Below are 21,030 nucleotides of genomic sequence, written 5' to 3' on the forward strand. Positions count from 1 at the left end.
GGGAGTAAGTGGAATGATCACATTTGCATTTCATAAAGCTACACCGTGGATAAGAGTTTGGAGAGAACCCGTCTTCATCTGGCCGGACTGAATGGAGAACAGTTAGGAGAGGGCTCTTGCAGCCATTTAAGTGAGAAATGACAGTAGCCAGAATTAGGGTTATGACAAGCAAGGGAGATGGAAAAATGCAATACAGTCAATTCTATTATTAGCAGAGTAAATTTACTTGTAACCCCCCAAATCAATTCTCCATCACTTTCACAGTCATTTCTTGCAGACCTGTGCAGAACCAGGAAAACTTTGAGCCACCCATTCTCAGCTGATCTTGAATATGGTAACACTCTGCCTTCTTGTTTCAGCTCTCATACTGTAAACAAGCATCCTCTTCTAGGTCCATACAGTGCCACATTTTTTGCATGTTTGTACTTTTTGTTGGCAATTTTGCTGTTTAAAATGACCCCCAAGCATAGTGCCGCAGTGCTGTCTAGTGTTTCTAAGTACAAGAAGGCTGTGATGTGTCTTTCAGAAAAATACACATATGTTAGATAAGCTTCATTCAGGCATGAGGTACAGCGCTGTTGGCCATGAGTTCAATGTTAATGAATCAACATATATTAAATAAGGCATCTTTAAACAGAAACACATAAAACAAGGTTATGAAGCAACCAAATGATGAAAGTGCTGGCACCAGAGGCCTACTGGAACCTAAACCTGTATTTCCCCTAGAAGCAATGGTTCAGTATCACTAATTCAATATTCATGGCAACTTTACAGAACATAACTACTGCAAATAATGAGAACCAACTCTATTTGAGATTTACGAAGGTAAAATTAATAGGCTGAAATGGATTGGATATACAGATGGTAAGGGACGAGTTAGGAAATGGACAAAGGAGGAGAAAAACCACAGGGCTTGGGTGTTACAGTCTGGTATGTATCCTGTCCAGAGTCTTAATGTTATTAAACAGCCATTGTCACGTCAGATGGTTCAACCACTCATCTTACAACAAAAGGAGAAAGGATTAAAAACCCTGGTTCAACTACAGACGGCCTTGAATGGCCACTCCTCTGATTCTAATCAACAAAATCTCAGCAACAGTGAAGGTGTGAACTTCATATGTGAAGATCATAAATTAACGTCCTGCAACCCAACTTTGTCTGCCCTTCACCAAAAGTGAGAAATGAAAAAGGGAAAAAAAAAAAAGCCCCCGCAGTCCAGGAACTGAGGCTCATACCTAAATCTCAATATTAGTCAAAGTGATCTGATGCTTACAGCCACAGCATATTGTTGATGTGGACATAAACCACCTCACAGAACATCCATTTCAGACAAGTTCACTTAGCAACACAAAATGCCAAACATCCTCCTCTCTAAATGAGTAACTCATACTTCTTCACCAATTACAGCTTTTCCTCTGCTTTAGTTTGCCCTCCCTATAACATTAAGATGTCAAATGACAGAACTGCCCCCACTTCCTGACAACATTCAATCTAAAGTGAATCTCCACTTCCTTAGACCATTCCCCAAATTACCAAGATAAACAGGTCCTAAGACCCTCTTACTGCAACATCCCATAGTGTGTGTTCTTCCTCAACCTGTGCCAGAGAGGCCTACCTAAGAGAATTTCAAGAAGGAAAAAGTGGTAAACAGTGCTTACATATCAAATAGATGAACAAAGAAAATATCCACTAACTTAGCTACATGAGGACTGTCAGGGACGGGAGGAAGAGCAAGTTCAGCAAGCTTAGGTGGGCAACAGCTAAGAAGTGTAGAGTTCATCTTGTAGTCAATGGGAATTAGTGCGGAAGGCAATGATCAGCTGTGATATTTAGGAAGAAATTTCTAACAGAAGAGTTAAGAACAGACTGGACCAAAAAGAGGCCTGAGACAGATTAATTTGAGAAATAGTCATCAGAGGACTAAAGGAGAGAAGAAAGGTAGGAGAAGAGTGACGTCAAGGTTTTCCAATTCAGAAAAATGGTGGACGGTAACGTGAGAGGACAAAGTAAGAATAAAAAAGGCTTAGGGTGGGAGAGGGAGAAATTAAGATGTTAACTTTCAGACTCCCAGAGAAGTCCCAGGTGGACATAACCTACAGGCAGTGCCATCCCATTCATTTACTCAACAAGTATTTTGGGGATACCATCATTAGGAATTGTGCCAGGCTGTGCAAACACAGTTATAAACAAGACAGTCATTGTCTGGAACTTACACACCTGGCTTATTATACCGGACTGAAAAGTTCCTTGAGGAGAGAACTTATTCATCTTTAGTAAATCCAAGGTAGAGAAGCAGAAATAATGACAGAAATATACACCTTGTAACGCACAATGAGTAGCTCTCACCACAACCCTTCCCCTCACATATAAATACAATTTTACCCTTGCTTCCAACAGAAATCTAAATGATATGGGCCAAGTGCAACACTCAGTGAACCTATTATCTTTCAAAGATCTTGTACACACACCACTGCTCACTTGCTCTCACTTATTACCTTAGTTATGAATTAACTTGGGGCAGTCTTAATATTGTTCATGTAAATAAAACTAATTTTTAGTCATCTGTCTTCCTAGTTTCCTGAGTGAGGTCTCTTTTTCAGTGGCGGGGCCTAATTATCACTGATAATCAGTGTTAGCAGTATACCCACATCAAGAAAAATCACAGAAGTGAAATCAAGTAACTTACTGCCATCAACCTGCAAAGTACTTTACAAGTGCCCAGAATCACCTGCTTAACCTCTACAAGTCTGTTTCTTCTGATTAAATCTACTTTTCTTCAAGCACAAGCAGTCGAGATAACTTCACTTATTTCCTGTTATGCTATTGTAAATACCTACACAGTACTTTCAGCTGTTAAAGGATCTCTAAGGTCCCTGCTAGCTCTGAAAACCTATGACGCCATCACAGACCTGAGATTTTTACTAGCATTTTCAAGTTTCCAAAACAAAATGCCTTCCAATATCCAAAACATACAAATAAGTAAATTTGGGAACATAAACCATTATCAAGCTAGGAAACTCTACAATGCAGTGAATTATTTTAAAATCCTATCAAATGGTATTTTTAAAAGATCAACTTGTAAATTTTACAATGGCTTCTTGAAGAAACTTCCCAAAATCATTACACGCTTTTTTCTTAACTCTGGAACTAAAATCCAATTCAACTAAAACAGGCATCTATTGAGAACCCACGTGGCCAAGGCACTAAACAGAGTGGAGGATTCAGTTCAGTAAGACAAGGTCCCTATGCTCAAGAAATTCCCTAAACAATCCTCGCCCCCAGCTCCAGTCCAGACTACCTACTCCCTCCCTCCCAGTGGAGTTGTATGTAAGTGTGCTTTCACACCTGTACTCATTTGCTCTAGCTAGGATTTCAAGACCTAGCTCAGACTGCTCCTCAAACAGGAATCTCCTTGCTTTCATCTTCTCTGCCACTGATGCCTGACAACTATATATTGCCCTGGGTTATTTATCTTTTTACTATAGTGTTTTAGTCATTCAACAAGCACGTAGATATTACTGAGGGCAAGCACCAGATCTTAAACTTTTTGTAGTCCCTCTCATGGAATTATTAAAAGCATCTTCTAGCACAAATATTCCATAAGCCTGACTTGCAACTGAAAATTTAGTCTTACTCTCAATGTTCCCTGTCAAAACTGTGGAGAAGTAGCATAATATGGTAGTTAAGGGGATATCTGGAATCCCAGATCTACTACTGTCTAACTGGCTTTCGGCAAGTATTTAGCATGGCCACCTCTCACTTTCCTCAGCTGTAATGGAGATTAGTATCCACTTTACTAGAGTTGTAAGGACAAAAAGGATCAAGTGTATAAAGTCCACAGTAAGCATTAATATTAACTATTATGTACAGAGAGATAAAAAACGGTAAATTGTTTCTTTAGCTCTTGATTCCTTGGAATACTTTTATTCAGTTGGTGAAGCATATGAAAATAAAAACTTCATTAGTTACCCCAACCTACTGAGTATTCAATATTAATATTCATAAATTGGGCATTCACATGGTTCAGGCACATTAAAGTTTTCATTCTGGTATCTACAAAATCACTTACCTACTGGCACTAAACCTTAATATCCCACCGTCAGAGAACAGGGAATACCAGAACACAGAAGAAAAAGGATATTAGAGTTTTTCCCCCCTAATAAATTGAGACTATGACTTAAGATCTACAAAAGGATTATTTAAGAACGTTGACTTTTGAATCTGTACCACTTCTTTATCTTCTTTGCATTAATGAACCACGTAGCTATCCTGAGACCTGAAATTTCGGGCCTACAAGAGACCTTTTGTAATCACCCATGTACAACTCTCCCAAACTGAAAATTTAATCCCAAATTAAGTAGCCTGCCCAAGATTTCACAGATAGTTCACAACAAAAAATCCTACATGAGTAGAACCCATATCTTGTGACTAGTAGGTCATATTCCCTTTGGATTCTACCATGAGGAGAATAAATTGTTTTTCTCCCTTTTAGATGTATAGTTTTCTTCTCCCCTTAGCACAAAGTAGAGTGGTTTGCACATGTTAGCTATTCTATACTGTTAATTAACCTCGTCCTCAAAATCCTTCTGGCACTAAGATTTTAAAACATGTGGCAACAAACTGATATTTACATGCAAATAAACAAGTAAATAAATTTCTGAGAAATCAGAAAGCATCATTTTAAAATAGAACACATGTATTCAAATAAACGCCTGTACTAGAAACATACAGAAAAATCCTCAAAATACATGACTTCAAATGTTCACTATTTTAATTCATCTCTTAATGTCTGTAACTTAATATACATAATGCTTTAGTTCCAAAGACTTGTCTGTTAACTGGATGGCTTGAGTGTATTACAACTTTTTAAAACAACATTAATAAAAATATCTTAATGATGCCAAATTACTGGAAGTCACTTACTGTGTCACCTAAACATATCTTCTATAATGCTCACCAACTATTAGTAACATATCCTTACTACACTTTTAGAATAATCCTCCAAGCAATGTTTTGATTTATTCCAGCCCAAATTGGAAGAGAACCCTTAGCAAGTTCAACACTGACTACAGTTTAACATCAGAGCACTATTTCTTTCATATAGGTTATTTAAAAAAACAAAAACAAAAAACCCAAACACGTATATATTACATTTCCTTTACAACAAATTTAAGAAGCTTCAGTCAATAATCACATATGCAGTATTATCACATAACTTGATTTCTTTATTCTAGACATCCGCAAGTCTTAGTTGAACACACTGTACCATTATAGTGAGAGTGCTATCTTCACCAGAATGAAATTCAGTACTTTTACAGAATGAGCCAAACTGATAGAAACAAGAGTGAAAAAAGAAAATCACACCACACACTCTACATAATGGAAAGTTATATATACGTTCCATTCAAATATTGACCTAAATTTCAATGGGCTACACCGGAAGAACGCAAACCTCTCAAGAGAATTAACAGGATTCTAATCCTTCAAAAACACAAAATCTTTTATTTCTCCCAATAATCTTGATTTTGGCCCTAGAACTAAGCAGATCTAAAATACCAAAATACCCAAAACAAACGTCTCTTCCAAAAAGTCACAACGCTTAAAATCTTTAGTATTAGCAAACCTGGACTTAAGAAGTTCCAAATGCAATACTTAAAAACCATCTCGATAGCAAAACTTTTTAAAAATCATTTTTGGCTTTGAGGTCACAGAACCAAAACTGTATTTCATGAGCCATTTTAATACGCCAGTACATCAATTTAATTAGGAACACGATCATTACATTTTTGATAGTTCCCACCCAAATCGGAAAATTTCTTCCTGGTAGATAAGGTTTACACATGTCTTCAGATGTCAAAGCGTACCACGCGTACCCAAAAAAAAATTAACATAAGCTCTTCATCCACAATTTTAACTGAAACCTATTTGTTCTTTCCTTTAAAATGCATACAAAACACAACCGCTAAGTCATAGGGAACAAAACAAGTATCAAAGAAATAAGCAGCTTTTTTAGACCGGGAGCTTATTTATTTTGGGATGGGACAACAGGCGGGAAGGAAGGAATATAACAATTCCTGTAGTGCAGGAAAAAAAAAAACAGAAAGAAACCAAGATAATCCGCGAACACACAATTCGGTTCGGAACCGACAGTCCCAGTCTCCCGGCACCGAACCGCGGTGGTACACCTCCCTACTCCCCGTCCGCGTCCCCGGCCACTCCTCCTCTCGCTCAGACCCCTCCGCTCGGCGGACGTCCTGCCTGCGGTCCAGCGATGCCCCTTTCTGGCAGTAACGCTGGCCGCAGGGATGTGAGACCGAAACCCCGAGCTCCGCGACCCGCGAGAATGACAGAGATGCTGGCGGGAAACCCTCCAAGCCACGCGCCCTCCCTCCCCCGGCCTCCCACCTCCGCGAAGGGGACACGAGGTGACGGCGCCGTCCGTTCGCGGAGGCCGCGGCCCCGGTGGGCAGCGGGCGGCCTAGCGCTGGGCCGGGCAGGCCGGGCACCGGGGACGCAGAGGGCAGGGCCGGGCGGCGGGCAACGGCCCGCGGGAGGGGGAGGGGGCCGCCAGCCGCAGGGAGGGGGCCGCCAGCCGCAGGGAGGGGCGAGCGCCCGCGCGGGCACGGGCCGCGCCTCGGCCTCACCTGAAGTCCTTGTCGCTGGACGTCATCTTCTCCAGCAGGTTGGAGATGTGGTACGAGGCGCTCGCCATGTTGCCGGCCTCGCCGCCGACGGCCGCCGCCCGCCGCCGCTGGGGCTCCTCCTCCCGCCCGCGGCTTCGCTTCCAGGGTCGCGGCGCGACGCCGACCTGACGAGGGAGGCGCCTCGGCGGGCAGTCCCGGCCGCGGGGAGGCGGAGGCTTCGGGAGGCCTGACCACGGCGCTGCGGGCCGGAGGACGAGCGCACGGGCCGCGCGGACCTCGGCGGGGCCTCTGCGGGCAGTAGGACGCTTCCAGCGGGCCGTCGCGCTCCCACTCGCGCCGCACTCCCTCGGAGGGCGAGAGGCCAGAGCCCGCCTCCTGCACGCCGGGGCGGGGGCGGGAGACGCCGACGTACGGGAAGCGAAGGTCAGGGTTCACGGCGGCCGCCCCACGCACGCTGCGGAGACGCGGGCCACAGGGCAGTCCTGTTGGCCAAGGTCTGTGTCAATCTCCACACGGACCGCCTTACAGGAGGCGTGAAAACGACCCAAGAGGCTTTTCTCGCGAGACTTGAAAGCGACGGTTAAAGGACGGGGGGGCGACTGGGACAAGCGTGCCTTCTCTGAAAATAACTTGATTTTTTTTCTGTATGACTAAGAGATAAGTTTACGATTTTTAAGGAGTGTAAGGCATGAAACTAATGCTAATTAAGGGGGTGAGTCTGGGGACCAACAGAATTACATGAAGGAGCTTTCGTTTCGAATCGGACGCGTGGCCTACATTGCCTGAACCACGATGGTGCAATGCTGCCACGTGAAAACCACAAGTCCCAGAATTCAGTCTGGGTGTTGCACTGGGTCGGGATATGATTGGCTGAGGGAACTTGCAGCTTCCCCATTGGCTCCCGCGGGAGGCGCGCATGCCGGGATTTGCAGTCCGGCGAGCCGCTGTCGGGGCTGGAATCTTAGACCCGCGCGCGCCGGCTGTTTGCGGAGGGCCGTGGTGTCTAGTACGGCGGCCTTCCCTCCTATGGGATGTCTGCAGAGCGGGGCTGCTGCGGTGGAGCAGGCGCATTGCGCATCTCTTGGTGGTGTCGGCAGAGGCCTAGCAGCGGCTTCCCAGCGCTGATCCTGGAGTGACAAGCATCCTTGCTCGGCGCAGGGAAGGGCCGGCGCCCTAAGGCCAGAGGGACCGCGGCGAGACCGATGGGCCATGGCTGATGACTGTGCTCGGCCTACTCCTTTAGTGAGGGCAGCTCAACGTCCGCCCCCTGCGGTCCGCTTCTGTGCACCCGAGAATCCTGCGGCTGTGCATTTCATTGTTCCCTGAGACACACACGCAGCAATGGGAGATTAGATCCCGAATCATTTGTTTCACTATCCACGTTTTTATCTGCTTAATTGGGATTGGAGCTAGCTAACAGGCCTTTCTAAAAGGAAAAAGAGCAAGCCCGGTCAAGAGACAAGGAAAATTCAATCCCACTCTGTTACTGCTCCTGTTTAAAAAAACAACTTTCAATAGCCCCTTTCTTCCGAGTATTAAATCTAACGTTTCTCTACCACTCTGTCCTTTGTTCACCAAATATTACTGAGTGCCTCCTAAAAGCCAGGCACTGGTACAGGCAAAAACAGTTCAAAAGGTGAAACATGATCTGTACTCGCAGTCCTTACCTGAATTTCCCCTCATTATTCTTGTTTACCCCCTCTCTGTCTTTTTACTTTAACACTGTTTTTCTCCCCGGTGGTACCATATCTCTTCCCTCATTTTACCCGAGTCAGCCATCATTAGGTTCCCTGAGTGCTTCAGCCACAATTAATTCCGTTCTGCTCTGAACGGCCTTTCCAAAATCTTTAATATAAACTGTACAGACATGTCACACACAAACAAGCTGGGCATTTATCTTGTGTGGACCCTGAGACTTAAAATCTCAGTCATCTGGTGATGACTCTTTTAGCCCGAGTGCAATCAGACACCAGGTCATGTTTTCTCCTTTTGTGTGTGTAAATCCTGTCATTTGTCAGTCTCCAACTGAACTATACTATTTGTCGTCTGACAGCTTTAATATAAATCCTGTTTAACGCCACTTATTAGCTGTCTTAGGCAATTCACTTTAAGCCCTCTGAGCCTTGATTTCTTCATGGGTAACACAATGATCATCAGAATATTACCCCATCCGGCTGTTTTAAGAGTCAAATGAGCTATTGTCTTAGCCTGCTAGGGTTGCCGTACAAATACCACTGGCTCGCGGGCTTAAACGACTGAAATTTATTTTCTCACAGTTCTGGAGGCTGGAAGTCCAAGATCAATGTGCCAGCAGGTCGGTTTCTCCTGAGGCCTTAGTTTTCAGATGGCCACCTTCTCACTGTGTGCTCACATGGCCTTTTCTCTGTGCACCCGTACCTCTGGTATCTCTTTCTCTTCCTATAAGGACACCAATCCTATTGGATTAGGGCCCCACCCATTTAACTTCATTTCACCTTAATTGTGTCCTCATTTAACCTTAAGTACCTCTTTGAAGGCGCTATCTCCAAATACTGTCACAGTGGAGGTTAGGGCTTCACGTAGGAATTCAGGGGGGACACAATTCAGTCTATAACAGATATCCCATATACCGTTCTCAGCACATTGCCGGGAACGTAATAACAATATTTATAACTAATATTTCTTGCACACTTACAAAGGTTATGGAAAGCATCTAATAAAAGTTGGCTATTATTATTACATTCTCTCAGTTGTTTACTTATCCCTATGCCACACCAGTCTACATAGCCTGGTTAGAGTTTTCCAAAACATTATTTTATAGTGCTACTCACCAATTTAAAAAGTTCAGTGGCTCTCTACTACTGAATAAAGTCCAAAAGTTTTGGCAATCAGTGGCCTCCTTCACGCATCCCTTACCTTTTCTTTCTGATGTTTCTCCCGCTATTATTTGCGGTTTACTCAAACACCTGGAAAGCTTATTGAACCCTCCAGAGCAGGATCAAGACAGTGCCCTCCAAACCCTCCTCCCTGGGCTAGGAATTGCTCCTATCAATTTTTTTGAGTCCCTCAAAGATCCAACTCCAAGATTTTGTACAGCAGCAGCAGCAGCACTTACAGCTCAGGCGCTGCATTAACTCATTTAATCCACATTTTAAGTACAAGAAGCACAGAGAGCTGAAGTAGCTTGGTAAAGGTCGCCAACCAGGTGCAGTGAGGATTAAACCCAGGCAGGCTCACTTCAGAGCCCATTCACCAAACCTCTACTCTGGAAGGCTTCTCCTCCCCAGAATGCCTTTCCCCTCCCCTGTCTCCCTTTCTAGGATCTTGAAGCAATCATATTGTTTATATGCTAGCCTCCAACTGGAGTGTAAGTTCCTTAAGACATATATCAACTTCAGATCACTTCTGCTTCTTTCAAGTACTTAGCTGGTGCCACACTCGTAATAGGCACTCAATAGTACTTAATTTTATTTCATATTCTTGACCACTTAGAGAGTTGATCTGTGTATCACTGAATATAAACAGTGGGAAAATGCTTTCCTTTAAGGATCTGTAAACTCTAAATTAATATTAAATGAAAAAGGAAATACGTCTAGATAAGGCTATCCTCTAAGAATTTTCTTTCTAGTCAATGGTCATAATGGAAAACCGAGACAAGGAATTTGCGAGAGGAAGGAAAACGGAGACCTTCAAGCTGTTGGGAGGCTCTTCAAGTATCAACCAGCAGTTTAGTTAATTCACAAACACTTATTGAGTGCCTACACTGTGCCAGACACCGTGCCAGATGCTGGGGATGCGAAGATGAGCAAGACATGCTCCTTAATCTTGAGGAAACTTCAGGCTGACCAAATCTTAAATTTCATATCAAATGTTTTATATTTTAGGCAAAACTGAGAAAATTGCTTACCATAAGTATAGAATCAAAATAAATTTGTATTTATATTCTGTATTTGAAATGAGGAATAGATGCTGAAATTGTCTTTAAAATGCTCAAATATGCATAGTCTGAGGTGAAGTAAGTATTAAGAGATAAACATCAATAAAGGGAGGGCAATGGAAACATTATATAATTGATTTATTGAACAGTATGGAGTTGTTGGGGTACCGGCATGAAATGTTACTTGTTGCTTTGTTTTTCAAACACACTCTGTCGGATATTCTCCATGACCCTTAGTGACCCTAGGCAGTCCCCGTAGCTTTCCCTTGAAGTCCAGTCTAGTTTAGTCCAATGTCCGTCCTGATACCCCGTCTGCTTCTCGATCCTGTAGGGTTAGGAAGATGACAAAAGAGAAAATAAGGGAAAAGGCAAATCTTTGTTATTCGATGGTTATGATTATACTTCTCTCTTGACGGCTGATGCCATCCGGCAGAGCCCCAAATACCAACTCTCTTGTGAGAATCAAGGTTGTGAGTTCTTTAGGGTGTCTTTCAAGGCCTTCCCTCTGCACACTTCCACGGCACAGCACATCTGAGCACTCCAAGGCCCTCCGGTGGCAAATAGCGCTCGTAGACGGGCTGCCTCAAGAAGGCTGAAGCCCAGCTTGGAGGGAGCTGTGTGGCTGGCCCGCTGGAAGCCCCCGTGTCCTCACTACACCAGAGGAGGGCTGCAGGCTGCTGCTCTATATACCCTCTCTATCCTGCCACTTCTCTCCATCTCTCTTCTGCCCTCCTCACATGGGCACAGAGCGGTAGGTGGCCAACCAAGGGATGAATAGTCTGTAGTTTTGGGGGTACCAACGTGAAATGTTTCCTTGTTTTGTTTTTCTGATTACTGCTTTCAAACATACTCTGTCAGGTATTTTCCTTCGCTCTTAGTAACTCTTGGGCAGACCTCAAAGCTCTCCAAACCCTTCTTTTCCTACAGGAATTCTCATTTCCTCTGAGTGGTGGGGTCTTTCTGTTTGGTTTTTTCGGAATGGGAAGTGGAGGAAAGACCCAGCACTGTCTGCCAACTAATAATTACATTTCTGTTAGAATCCTCTCTTCTCACGGGGGTCATCTTCCATGGCCTGCAGGGTGTTGGTAGGATGATGGTAACAAAGTCACTTCTAAAAGGGGTGACTGGCCCCCCTTGGTGAGTCTCTTTAAAAATAGGATATTTTATGCCTAGTGTTTTCAACTTGGGGTCTTCTAAGGCAATAGGAAATGTCTCATTTTATATATATGTGGAGAGAATGTGAGGAAAGAGACCTCCAAGAATGTGGAAGGCCAATAAAGAGGAACAAATTTAGAGTGACACTGGTTCTTGTACAGGGAAATGAAAGGTTTGGAGCGATATGACAAAGAAAGAAGTTTTCCTTGTCTGTTTTATGGCTGTTGAAGCTTAAATAGGTAACATACAATTTCCCACTGATTGGAAAGGAATGTTACTGAGTTCAGGTTATTTTCCCCAAAAATACTCAAGGGCGTTATATCACTTTCCATCCTTCTGCCCTAATATCACAAGGAGTTTCTGCTGTAGCATTTCCCAAACTGCATACTGGTGTCATACACTAGTTCCATACGGTGTCAACAGAAGCAGATACTCTTGGGGTGTGTATGATGGAGGGTAGAGTTGTGGTTAAAAAAAAAGTTTAGGGAACAGTTCTCTTAAAAGCAGAACATCTCAGAACATTTCATATACAAATATGTTGTGAAGCCCCAAGAAGAATATATACAATTCCTATAGACTGAATTGCGTTTCCTTCCCCTCCCCCCGACAAGGGCAACAAATTTGTATGTTGAAGGCCTAACCCGCAATGTGATGGTATTTGGAGATAGGGGCTTTGGGAGGTAATTAGGTTTAGATGAGGTCATGACGGTGAGGCCCTCACGGTGGGATTAGTGCCCCCATAAGAAGAAACAGTAGAGAGCTTGCTGTCTCTCTCTCTGGGCCAGGTGAGGACACTGAAAGACGGCAGCCGTCTGCAAGCCAGGGGCTCTCACCAGAACCTGAGCATGCTGGCACCCTAACCTGAGACTTGCAGCCTTCAGAACTGCGAGAAAGAAGTTGCATTGTTTAAGCCATCCTAGCCTATGGTATTTTGTTATGCAGCCCAAGCTGACTAATACGGGTATGCAGCTACTTGACACATTTGAGCACAGTGTTTTTTAAAGTCCTACTTATTACCATCTCAAGAGATGAGAATACCATGAAACAGAACTTGGAAATCCTTGTTCCATGGGCAAGATTTTTCTGAATTGAATGCTGGCCGGGTGCTGGGGAGGAGGAGATTCTTAGTAGAAAATACGTTTGACATTTGTTTTAAAACAGCCTTCTGCCAAGTAAATGTGGACTGGGCTTAATTCATACATTTGCTGTAAATTGAGTTTAAGGAAATACAGAAAATAGAGCCATATTTATTCAACAGTGATTAATTTCTGAAATATAATTCTTTGCTGAATGTCAAAGCTGATATGTTAAGAGAGGAGGAAAAGGGCGGTTCTGATTTGTGTTCTAGTGTAGACAGCTGTGCACGCAAATAAACAGGAACAAGATGCTTCCTGTTACAGATCATTTGTCAATAATGAATTCAACCTTGATGCGAAAGGGAGTCAGTCCTATATAAGACTAACCTTGAAAAGATTTATTTCCAATTGATTGGAAACAACCCAACAGCTAGAGTTTTTCCTATGATCTACTCCCTTCTAAACAACTGCTGGGAGCTCTCAGTTAATTTTTAGTGGCACTCTAAATCAAATTTAATTGTTATTCTATGAAGGGATTGTTCGTTTAGAGTTAGAAATACATTTGCAGCATATTAGAGAAAATTACAAAGATTATTTACATCACAAAGGTGCTTCCTTTGGAATACCTACCATCTCATTCTTACTTTCAACTTTTATAATAATATTAACCATCATCTGGAGCTTTAAGATCACAACATTTTCTGATATGAATTTATAAGAGCACTGTCAGGATTTTCAGACAATTAAAAATATAACTTTATAAATGTAAAGCTGGTTATCAGTTTTGACAGAAGGATGCAGAAGAAAGTGCTAGAATTCAGCAAATGCTGCATTTTGCTTTAAATATAGGTACTGTGCTTTAAATATAGATGCTGTCTTATCTCATTGCTTAAAAAGGTACTCTGCTTACTACTAGGTACAAGTTCTCATTTTTGAAAAAAAGGTGTGAAAGGGTAATTAAAGAGAAATCATGAGCCAACAGGATCAGGGATAGAAAAAAACTACAGTAAAATGAGGTGGAAAAATAGTATTTTTAGCAAAAATAAATTTAATGAAATGATACTGAGATTCTTTCAATGATGGATATTTATCCAATGAAATCAGTCCACCATCATCACTAAAACTAATAGGAGAAGTGGTGAAAATATCATATTCTAGAAAAAAAATTGCTGATTATATAAAATATGTTTTTATTGTATTTATATCATTTTGTAAAATACGAACTTTTCTGTATAATCTAAGTAAAAAAACTCAAGTAAACTCTCTTTGTATTTCATGGAGAATGCAAATGAAAATTTTGGATCAATTCCTAACAGTGTGAGAGCTTCGTTATAGTGGATGGAGTTATTAACACTTGAGATACTTCACAATCTAGAATTGGTTTAGAAGAAAATGTTTATCAAGTGGGCCAACCTATTACTTTTAACAGTACAACCAAGGCTCAAGACAGAAGAAAATATTTGCAGAACATATATTTGACAAAGGACTTGTATTCAGAACTCATACAACTCAATAATAAGAAAACAGAAATTCCTACTTAAATAGGGGAAAAGATTCGACCAGATACTTCACCAAAGAAGCTACAGGACGACAAACACATGAAAAAGTGCTCAGTATCATTAGTATCGGGAAAAGACAAATTAAAGCTTCAATGAAACACCACTGCACAAAGCCTGATCACGCTAGGTGTTGGTGAGGCTGGAGAACAACGGGAACTCTCATACCCTGCTGGTAGAAAACAGTTTGGCAGCTTCTTAAAAGGCTAAACATACATCTACAGTCTAACCCAGCCATTCCATTCCTAGGTATCTACTCAAAAGAAATGAAAGCATATGCCCATACAAAGAGAAAGAACATGAATGTTCATATCAGATTTATTCGTGGTAGTGCCAAACTGGAGATAACCCAAATGTCCACCAAGAGGTGAACAAATAAACAATTGTGACATATCCATACAATGGAATACTTACTAGCAATAAAGAGGAGAAAACCATTGAAACACACACGGGCACGGGTGAATCTCAAAATCATCATTCTGAGTAAAAGAAGTCAGAGAAAAAAAAGAGTACAAAATCTATGAGTCTGTGAATATATAATTTTAGAAATTGCGAACTAATCTGTAGGGACACAAGGCAGATCAGTGGCTGCCTAGGGATGAGGGAATGGAGAGAGGGACAGATTAGTAAGGGCCCCAGGACAGTTTTGGAACTGATGGAAATGTTTGTTATTCTAATTGTGGTAATGATTTCACAGGTGTATACATATGTCAAAACTCATTGATGTGTACACTCCAAATGTGTGCTGTTTTTTGGATGTCAATTATACCCAATAAAGATGCCAAAATAATGATAAAAATAGAAGCCAAGTTAGCTAAAACCAAGCAAACTTACTTAGAATACAAGAGTCAAAGTAACTTTAGTTTTCTTTCATGGACTTTTCCCAAAAGAGAGTATGTGATCTAAGACACAAGAAGAATAACTCAGTATTGTCACCACTGGAGAGCAAAAGATATATACTACAAAGGAGGAACCAGGAATTGCATAAACGAGAGTATATATTTCCCATGTATTATCTACAGTCTTGATAACGACTTTTAGAAAGTAGTGATACCATATTTATGACACATGAAAATGTTTATGAGCTAATGCTCTATTTAAAATTACTTAGTAGAGGGCTAGCCCAGTGGTGGATTGGTTAAGTTGGTGCGCTCTGCTTTGGCAGCCTGGATCTGCGGGTTCAAATCCAGGGCATGGACCTACACACAGCTCATCAAGCCATCAAGCCATCAAGCCATGCTGTGGCAATGTCCCACATCAAAAAGAGAGGAAGATTGGCACAGATGTTAGCTCACAGCCAATCTTCCTCACCAAAATAAATAAATAAACAATAAAGTAAAGTAAAATTACTTAGTAGATATATTTATAGAATTTCATTACTCGAACATATACTCCAATCATTTTCCTGTGCTCTAGTCTTATATTCCCAAGTGTTCTGGTGTGTTTCTGCTTAGATATTGATAGTCACCAGAAACCAATTTGCCATATGTATAGCCAGGTGATTCAGAATACACACCCCAAGTCACTTAGGCTGGGTTCAAGTCCTGGCTATACAGCTTATTATTTTGTAATCTTGGCAACTTCTCTAAAATGATAATAATATTAAGAGTAGCTAAGGTTATATGAGGCTTAAATGAGATGAATACAAAATGCTTGGCACAAAGTAAGTACTTGATAAATATTACCTATTATTATTGAATACTAAAATTATTCTCCTCCAGGGGCTGGCTCCCTGGCTGAATGGTTAAGTTCGCGCACTCCACTGCGGCAGGCTAGTGTTTGGATCCTGGATGCGGACATGGCACTGCTTGCCAGGTGACGTTGAGGCGGCGTCCCACATCCCACAACTAGAAGGACCTGCAACTAAGATATACAACTGTGTACAGTGGGGGTTTGGGGAGATAAAGCAGAAAAAAATAAAATAAATAAAATAAAGTAAAATTATTCTCCTCCAAAAATCTAACTCTCTTCCCTATCACCGCATTTCTTTTTGTAGGTCCCACAAATATTCCAGTCCCCTGGACTTAAAATTTGGGGAAAATATTTGAGTTTTGCGTTTCCTTCATTACCCTTATTCACTTCAACACCAATTCTTCATGAAAATATCACTTAGATTTTTCCTTTCTAATAAATTCCCGGTACAATTAGTCTCTCCAGGGCCTCTTCAGTTCATTGGTAGATAGAAATTCAGTAAACTGTAGCCACACTAGATACTAGCTGGGTGATTTAGGCAAGTTAGTTAACCTCACTAAGCCTTAGTTTTCTCCACTACAGATTGGGGATGATAATATCAATTAATGTGAGGATTAAACTATATAACGCACTAAAAATCCTTTTTCCCGTGCCCCATCCAAGAGTAGTTGCCTGACAAATGGGAGTTACTTTTACCATTTCCTAATTCTCTGTGCAACATTTACAACTTAAGATCGTTTTAGCTTTTTCAGTTGCCACTTCCCACTGTGGCTTCATTGACCTGAGGGCACACAGCATCCTATAAACACTACCTACGGACACAGGGCTTTGGTTCTGGCACATAGCAGCCCTCCTCTATTTTCAGAGTTTATCGCAAGTGATTCCCAGCTCTGGCTGAACTTAGAATCACCTGAATGCCTCTGAAAAATAATAATGCTCAGGCCACACCCCAGGCCAATTAAAGAAAAATCCCCTCAGGTAATTCTCATGTGCAGTTGGCACTGAGAACCACAGTTTTGTTGGCTTCATTCAGTTTTGTTCATGTTTTGCTTTGCTTTGTTGGGGATCTAACTGTAGAATTTTGCTGCAGTTTCTGAAGATACTTTTGGATCTGGATTTTACCATGAGACACGCTAGCTACCCCTTGCCCTACTGAGTTTCTGCAAATTTAGGCTTCACATCAGCAATATCCTCAGCCAAATCATTTGTAAAAAGTAGAGAATAAGACCATAACATACCCCTGGAGAATTCTCCATATCTTGGCATTAATTCATTAATCAGCACTTGGGGAAATAGCATGAATCAGGCAGTGTAATTCCAAATCCACATAACTACCCTGATGATGCTTCTTAATCTGTAAATATCACCCCTTCTAAATCTTCTACAAAAGGTATTATGAGAGAACCTGTCAAAGGACTTTCTAAAATCAAGGTGCATATTATTATCCTATCTAAAAACGATATGAGATCTATATGGCACGATTTTTCAGTAAACCAATCCTCTTCCTGAAGACAACTTTCCTTTCTCGATTCTTAAAGACTCGACAGTCCATTCTAGAGTCTTCCTGGGGGTCCCAGCGAGCTCTCAACCCCATAGTTCTATTTTTTGGTTTTTATTTTTGAATTTGAGGCTTTGTTTTTCTAATTCTCTATTTTAAGCACCTTTTCGGTTCTCTCCAAGCCTGAAGAGTATCAATAGCCGCTTCGTAATAGTCAACAGCTTTTTGGGAGATTGAGATGATGGCATCTTTTCGGTATCTTGAGATATCGCTCCCCTGGGCCTGGAGATGAAGTAGAGTAGACGGCTGCTTCTGTCCAATTTTATGCTCTTGGCCTCCATTTCTTCTTATTTGCTATTTATTTTTCTCTTTCCAAGTGATGACAAATCTTCACTGGAAAGATGGGAACATACTTAAGGCGTTGTAGAGTTAAAGAGAGTTAAGACGCTCAACTTAGTTTCTTCTATTCAGTAGCACTGAGCCTTCACCCCAAATGGAGCTTTCTACACCATTCTTGTTTCCTTAATTCACAAATAAAAGTCATTTTTCTTCCTATTAATAATTTTCACAAGCCTCAGAATCTTCTGAGCCTTTAGCCTCACTGACATCATTTCCATATATTCTTTGCTACTTCTCCAAATTATTTCTCATTATAATTATTATTTATGAGCCTTTCCTTCATATTTCTTTTCACATTTTTTCAAGAATCTTTTAAGTATGAACTTGCTGGAGAATTCTCCATGCCTTCATATCCCTCACTTTCTATTTCTCCCCTTTCTCCGTCATCACTGAAGATCAGAGGTTGGCAAACTTCTTCTGTAGAGAGAAGATAGTAAATATTTTAGGCTTTGTTGGCCTGCAGTCTCTGGCTGTACCTGCTCAGCTCTGTCATTGTGACACAAAAGCAGCCATGGAAAATATATAGACAAGCGAGTGTGACTGTGTTCCAGTAAAACCATATTTATGGACACCTATTTGGGGTTTTACATGCATGTCACATGCTATAAAATATTCCTCTTCTTTTAATACGTTTAAAACCATTTAAAAATGTAAAAAACTATTTTCAGCTGATGAGCTTCCACCCCAGGTGAGGGGATGGAATTCACAGGTAGGCCGTAGTTTGTAGTCCCTGCCAGAGAGGGGTCAAAATGCATAATACACATGACAACTGGTAGGGAAAAGTGATAATAATAAAAATAATCGTGTAAATAACCTCAAGTAGCTCTTACACGCACATTTCCATTGGGAATTTTGTGGGTTGAATTGTGTTCCCCCAAAAGATATGTTCGAATAGTAATCTGTTGTCCTAATGAAATATAATGACTAGACTGGGGCCCCCAAAGGGCTGGCGTGGGTGTGGTGTTGCAGCAAAGTGGGGAACCACAAATGTTTTGCAGTTCGAATAAATAAATGCAAAACAGTTGCTTTGAATGTATGTATCCAAATTATATATACTCATATAATCTAATAAGTCATTTCATTGGTACTTAAAATTCATGGTGTTCTTTAAATGTATTTTGTTATTTTTTAAAGGAAAAGAGTATGGAAAGGAATATGGGGAGGAAATCAGTGGACTACAATGATGTGCTAGTCCAAAGAAAAACATTGGAAAACAAGAGAATACAATGTAAGTGGAAAAATACTAAAAAGATAATAAATTCATTACTTGAGAGAGTGGGTTCATTTTGCAATCTACCTCTGAAATTTTTGTCTTTCTTTGACTTTTCTCAATTCACAGTAGATGATGGTTAATGACGCACGTTAAAAATATAGAAGAATCCTGCAGAGGAAATTCACTGCAACCTAGTAGTATTTGCATACCCTTCTCAAGAGATGCCAAGGACTCTCGGCAACACCAGAAGCTAAGAGCATGGCACGGAACAGGTTCTCTCCCAGAAACTTCGGAGAGAATGCGATCCTGCCGAAACCTTGGTATCAGACTTCTAGCCTCCAGAACTGTGGGAGAATAAATTCCTGTGGTTTCGAGCCACCCCATTTGTTGGGCTTTGTTACAGCAGCCCCAGGAAATGAATAGAGGTGGAAAACAATTCACCTTGCAAATGGTGTTATCTCAGTCTCTTCAGTGTTTATAAAGGTCTATTCTGGATAATTGTTTATTCCTCAGAGATTCTCTCTCTTTTCAACACTCTCCTGCTTCCCAAGACGCATGTGGCCATACAGAAAACACTCACGTATGTCATGGCTGCATCAGGGAAGAAGTGTCTGGGCTTCTCTGACCTATGGTTGATGTCAATTGAGATTTCTTTAACCCACTTGGTCTCTGGGCCCTGGTATCTAATGTCATTGCCTCCATTATGGTGCAGCTTGGTCTTCTCATTTCTGGGTGTCTTTGCTAGTATTGACTGAGGTACAGCTGGTCCTACCTGGTGTTTGGGGTCATATACTGGAACCCATTGCTGATGAACATGACCTTTCCCCTGACTCCTGTTCCCAAGTCCCTGTTATGTCTGTGCTGCCTCAGCCAAGGCCTGTTTTGTTACCACAGTCTCTTCTCTATCCATGCTATTCTCTTGTGGTCTCAGGACCTCTCACTTAGTTACTTTCTTGGTACCAAGCTGGGCTGTGCGGAACCCTGAGAGACTGCCAACAAGTCCACTGACCTCGACCCCTCCCTCAGCCATCGCTGCTCTACCACTCCTCTAGCCTAAAATCTGTGATGCTACGTTAAGCGTGGTTGTCTCCAAGGGGCATGAGAAGTGTTTCCAGTGTTTCCAGCCTCCACCTGAGGAAGTCAGCAACAGCGCTCTGACCTGGAATTCTCCTAAAAACAGCTGGGTATCTCTACTGATGTGTCCCCCTCTGAAATTCACCTCTAGGTTGGCGCTGGAGAAAGCCACTCTCTTGGTTCTACCCCTCAGCGTTGGGCAGGCCACTCCCTTTACAGTTTGGCAAGAACTTTTCCACATCATATTCTCATCACTTCTGCTGTTTATACACTTTATGGTCAATCCTTCAAGCTTTGGTTCTGGAATAAGATCCAAACTGATAACAATGAGAAAATCCTTGATTCTCTCTTGAAAGCCACCTTTCAAGACTGTTGTCTCTCTATGCATTTTTAAAAGTCAAACTTGGGACTGAAGGCTAAGCAATGACATTCCCTTCAAAGCTGCAGTTGTCTCCTTTTCGCAGAGACAGCGCGCCCCTTGCCGCAGCCAACTCCTCCTGGAGGAAGGACCACGAGCGTAAAGATAAATTGTTGAGAAAAGCAAATACACCAGGTGTTATTTTGAAACAGTATTTTTCTGTATCAGAGTTATTCTTTATTTTTCTCATCAGAACTTCATTTTTTTGAGAGCTTCCCTAACCTGTTGAGCTTTGTGGCTTTTCAGGTTAAAAAATTGTTTTCCTTGCTTGTCTTAGAAAACCTTGAATTGACTTTAAACGATGAGCACAGCTATTTGGTACTGCAAAGAGTAGCCTCACTCTTTCGGTGCTAGAAGCTTCTCTGTGGGAAATTTAGGACAAGTTCTCA

At 41.7% G+C, this 21,030-nt stretch overlaps 1 protein-coding gene across 1 annotated transcript in view; it reads right to left on the reverse strand.

The window, feature by feature from the left end:
• The window catches only part of CAND1 (cullin associated and neddylation dissociated 1), a 42,753-nt gene extending 35,721 nt beyond the window's left edge, over positions 1-7,032 (reverse strand). The window contains exon 1 of the mRNA XM_046661820.1: positions 6,645-7,032. Within this exon, the coding sequence (XP_046517776.1) occupies positions 6,645-6,712 (68 nt within the window). The 5' untranslated portion in view covers positions 6,713-7,032. The remainder of the gene's footprint in view (positions 1-6,644) is intronic.
• Positions 7,033-21,030: the final 13,998 nt, after the last annotated feature.

The sequence above is a fragment of the Equus quagga genome, chromosome 1, assembly GCF_021613505.1.
Source record: "Equus quagga isolate Etosha38 chromosome 1, UCLA_HA_Equagga_1.0, whole genome shotgun sequence".
Classification (NCBI taxonomy): domain Eukaryota; kingdom Metazoa; phylum Chordata; class Mammalia; order Perissodactyla; family Equidae; genus Equus; species Equus quagga.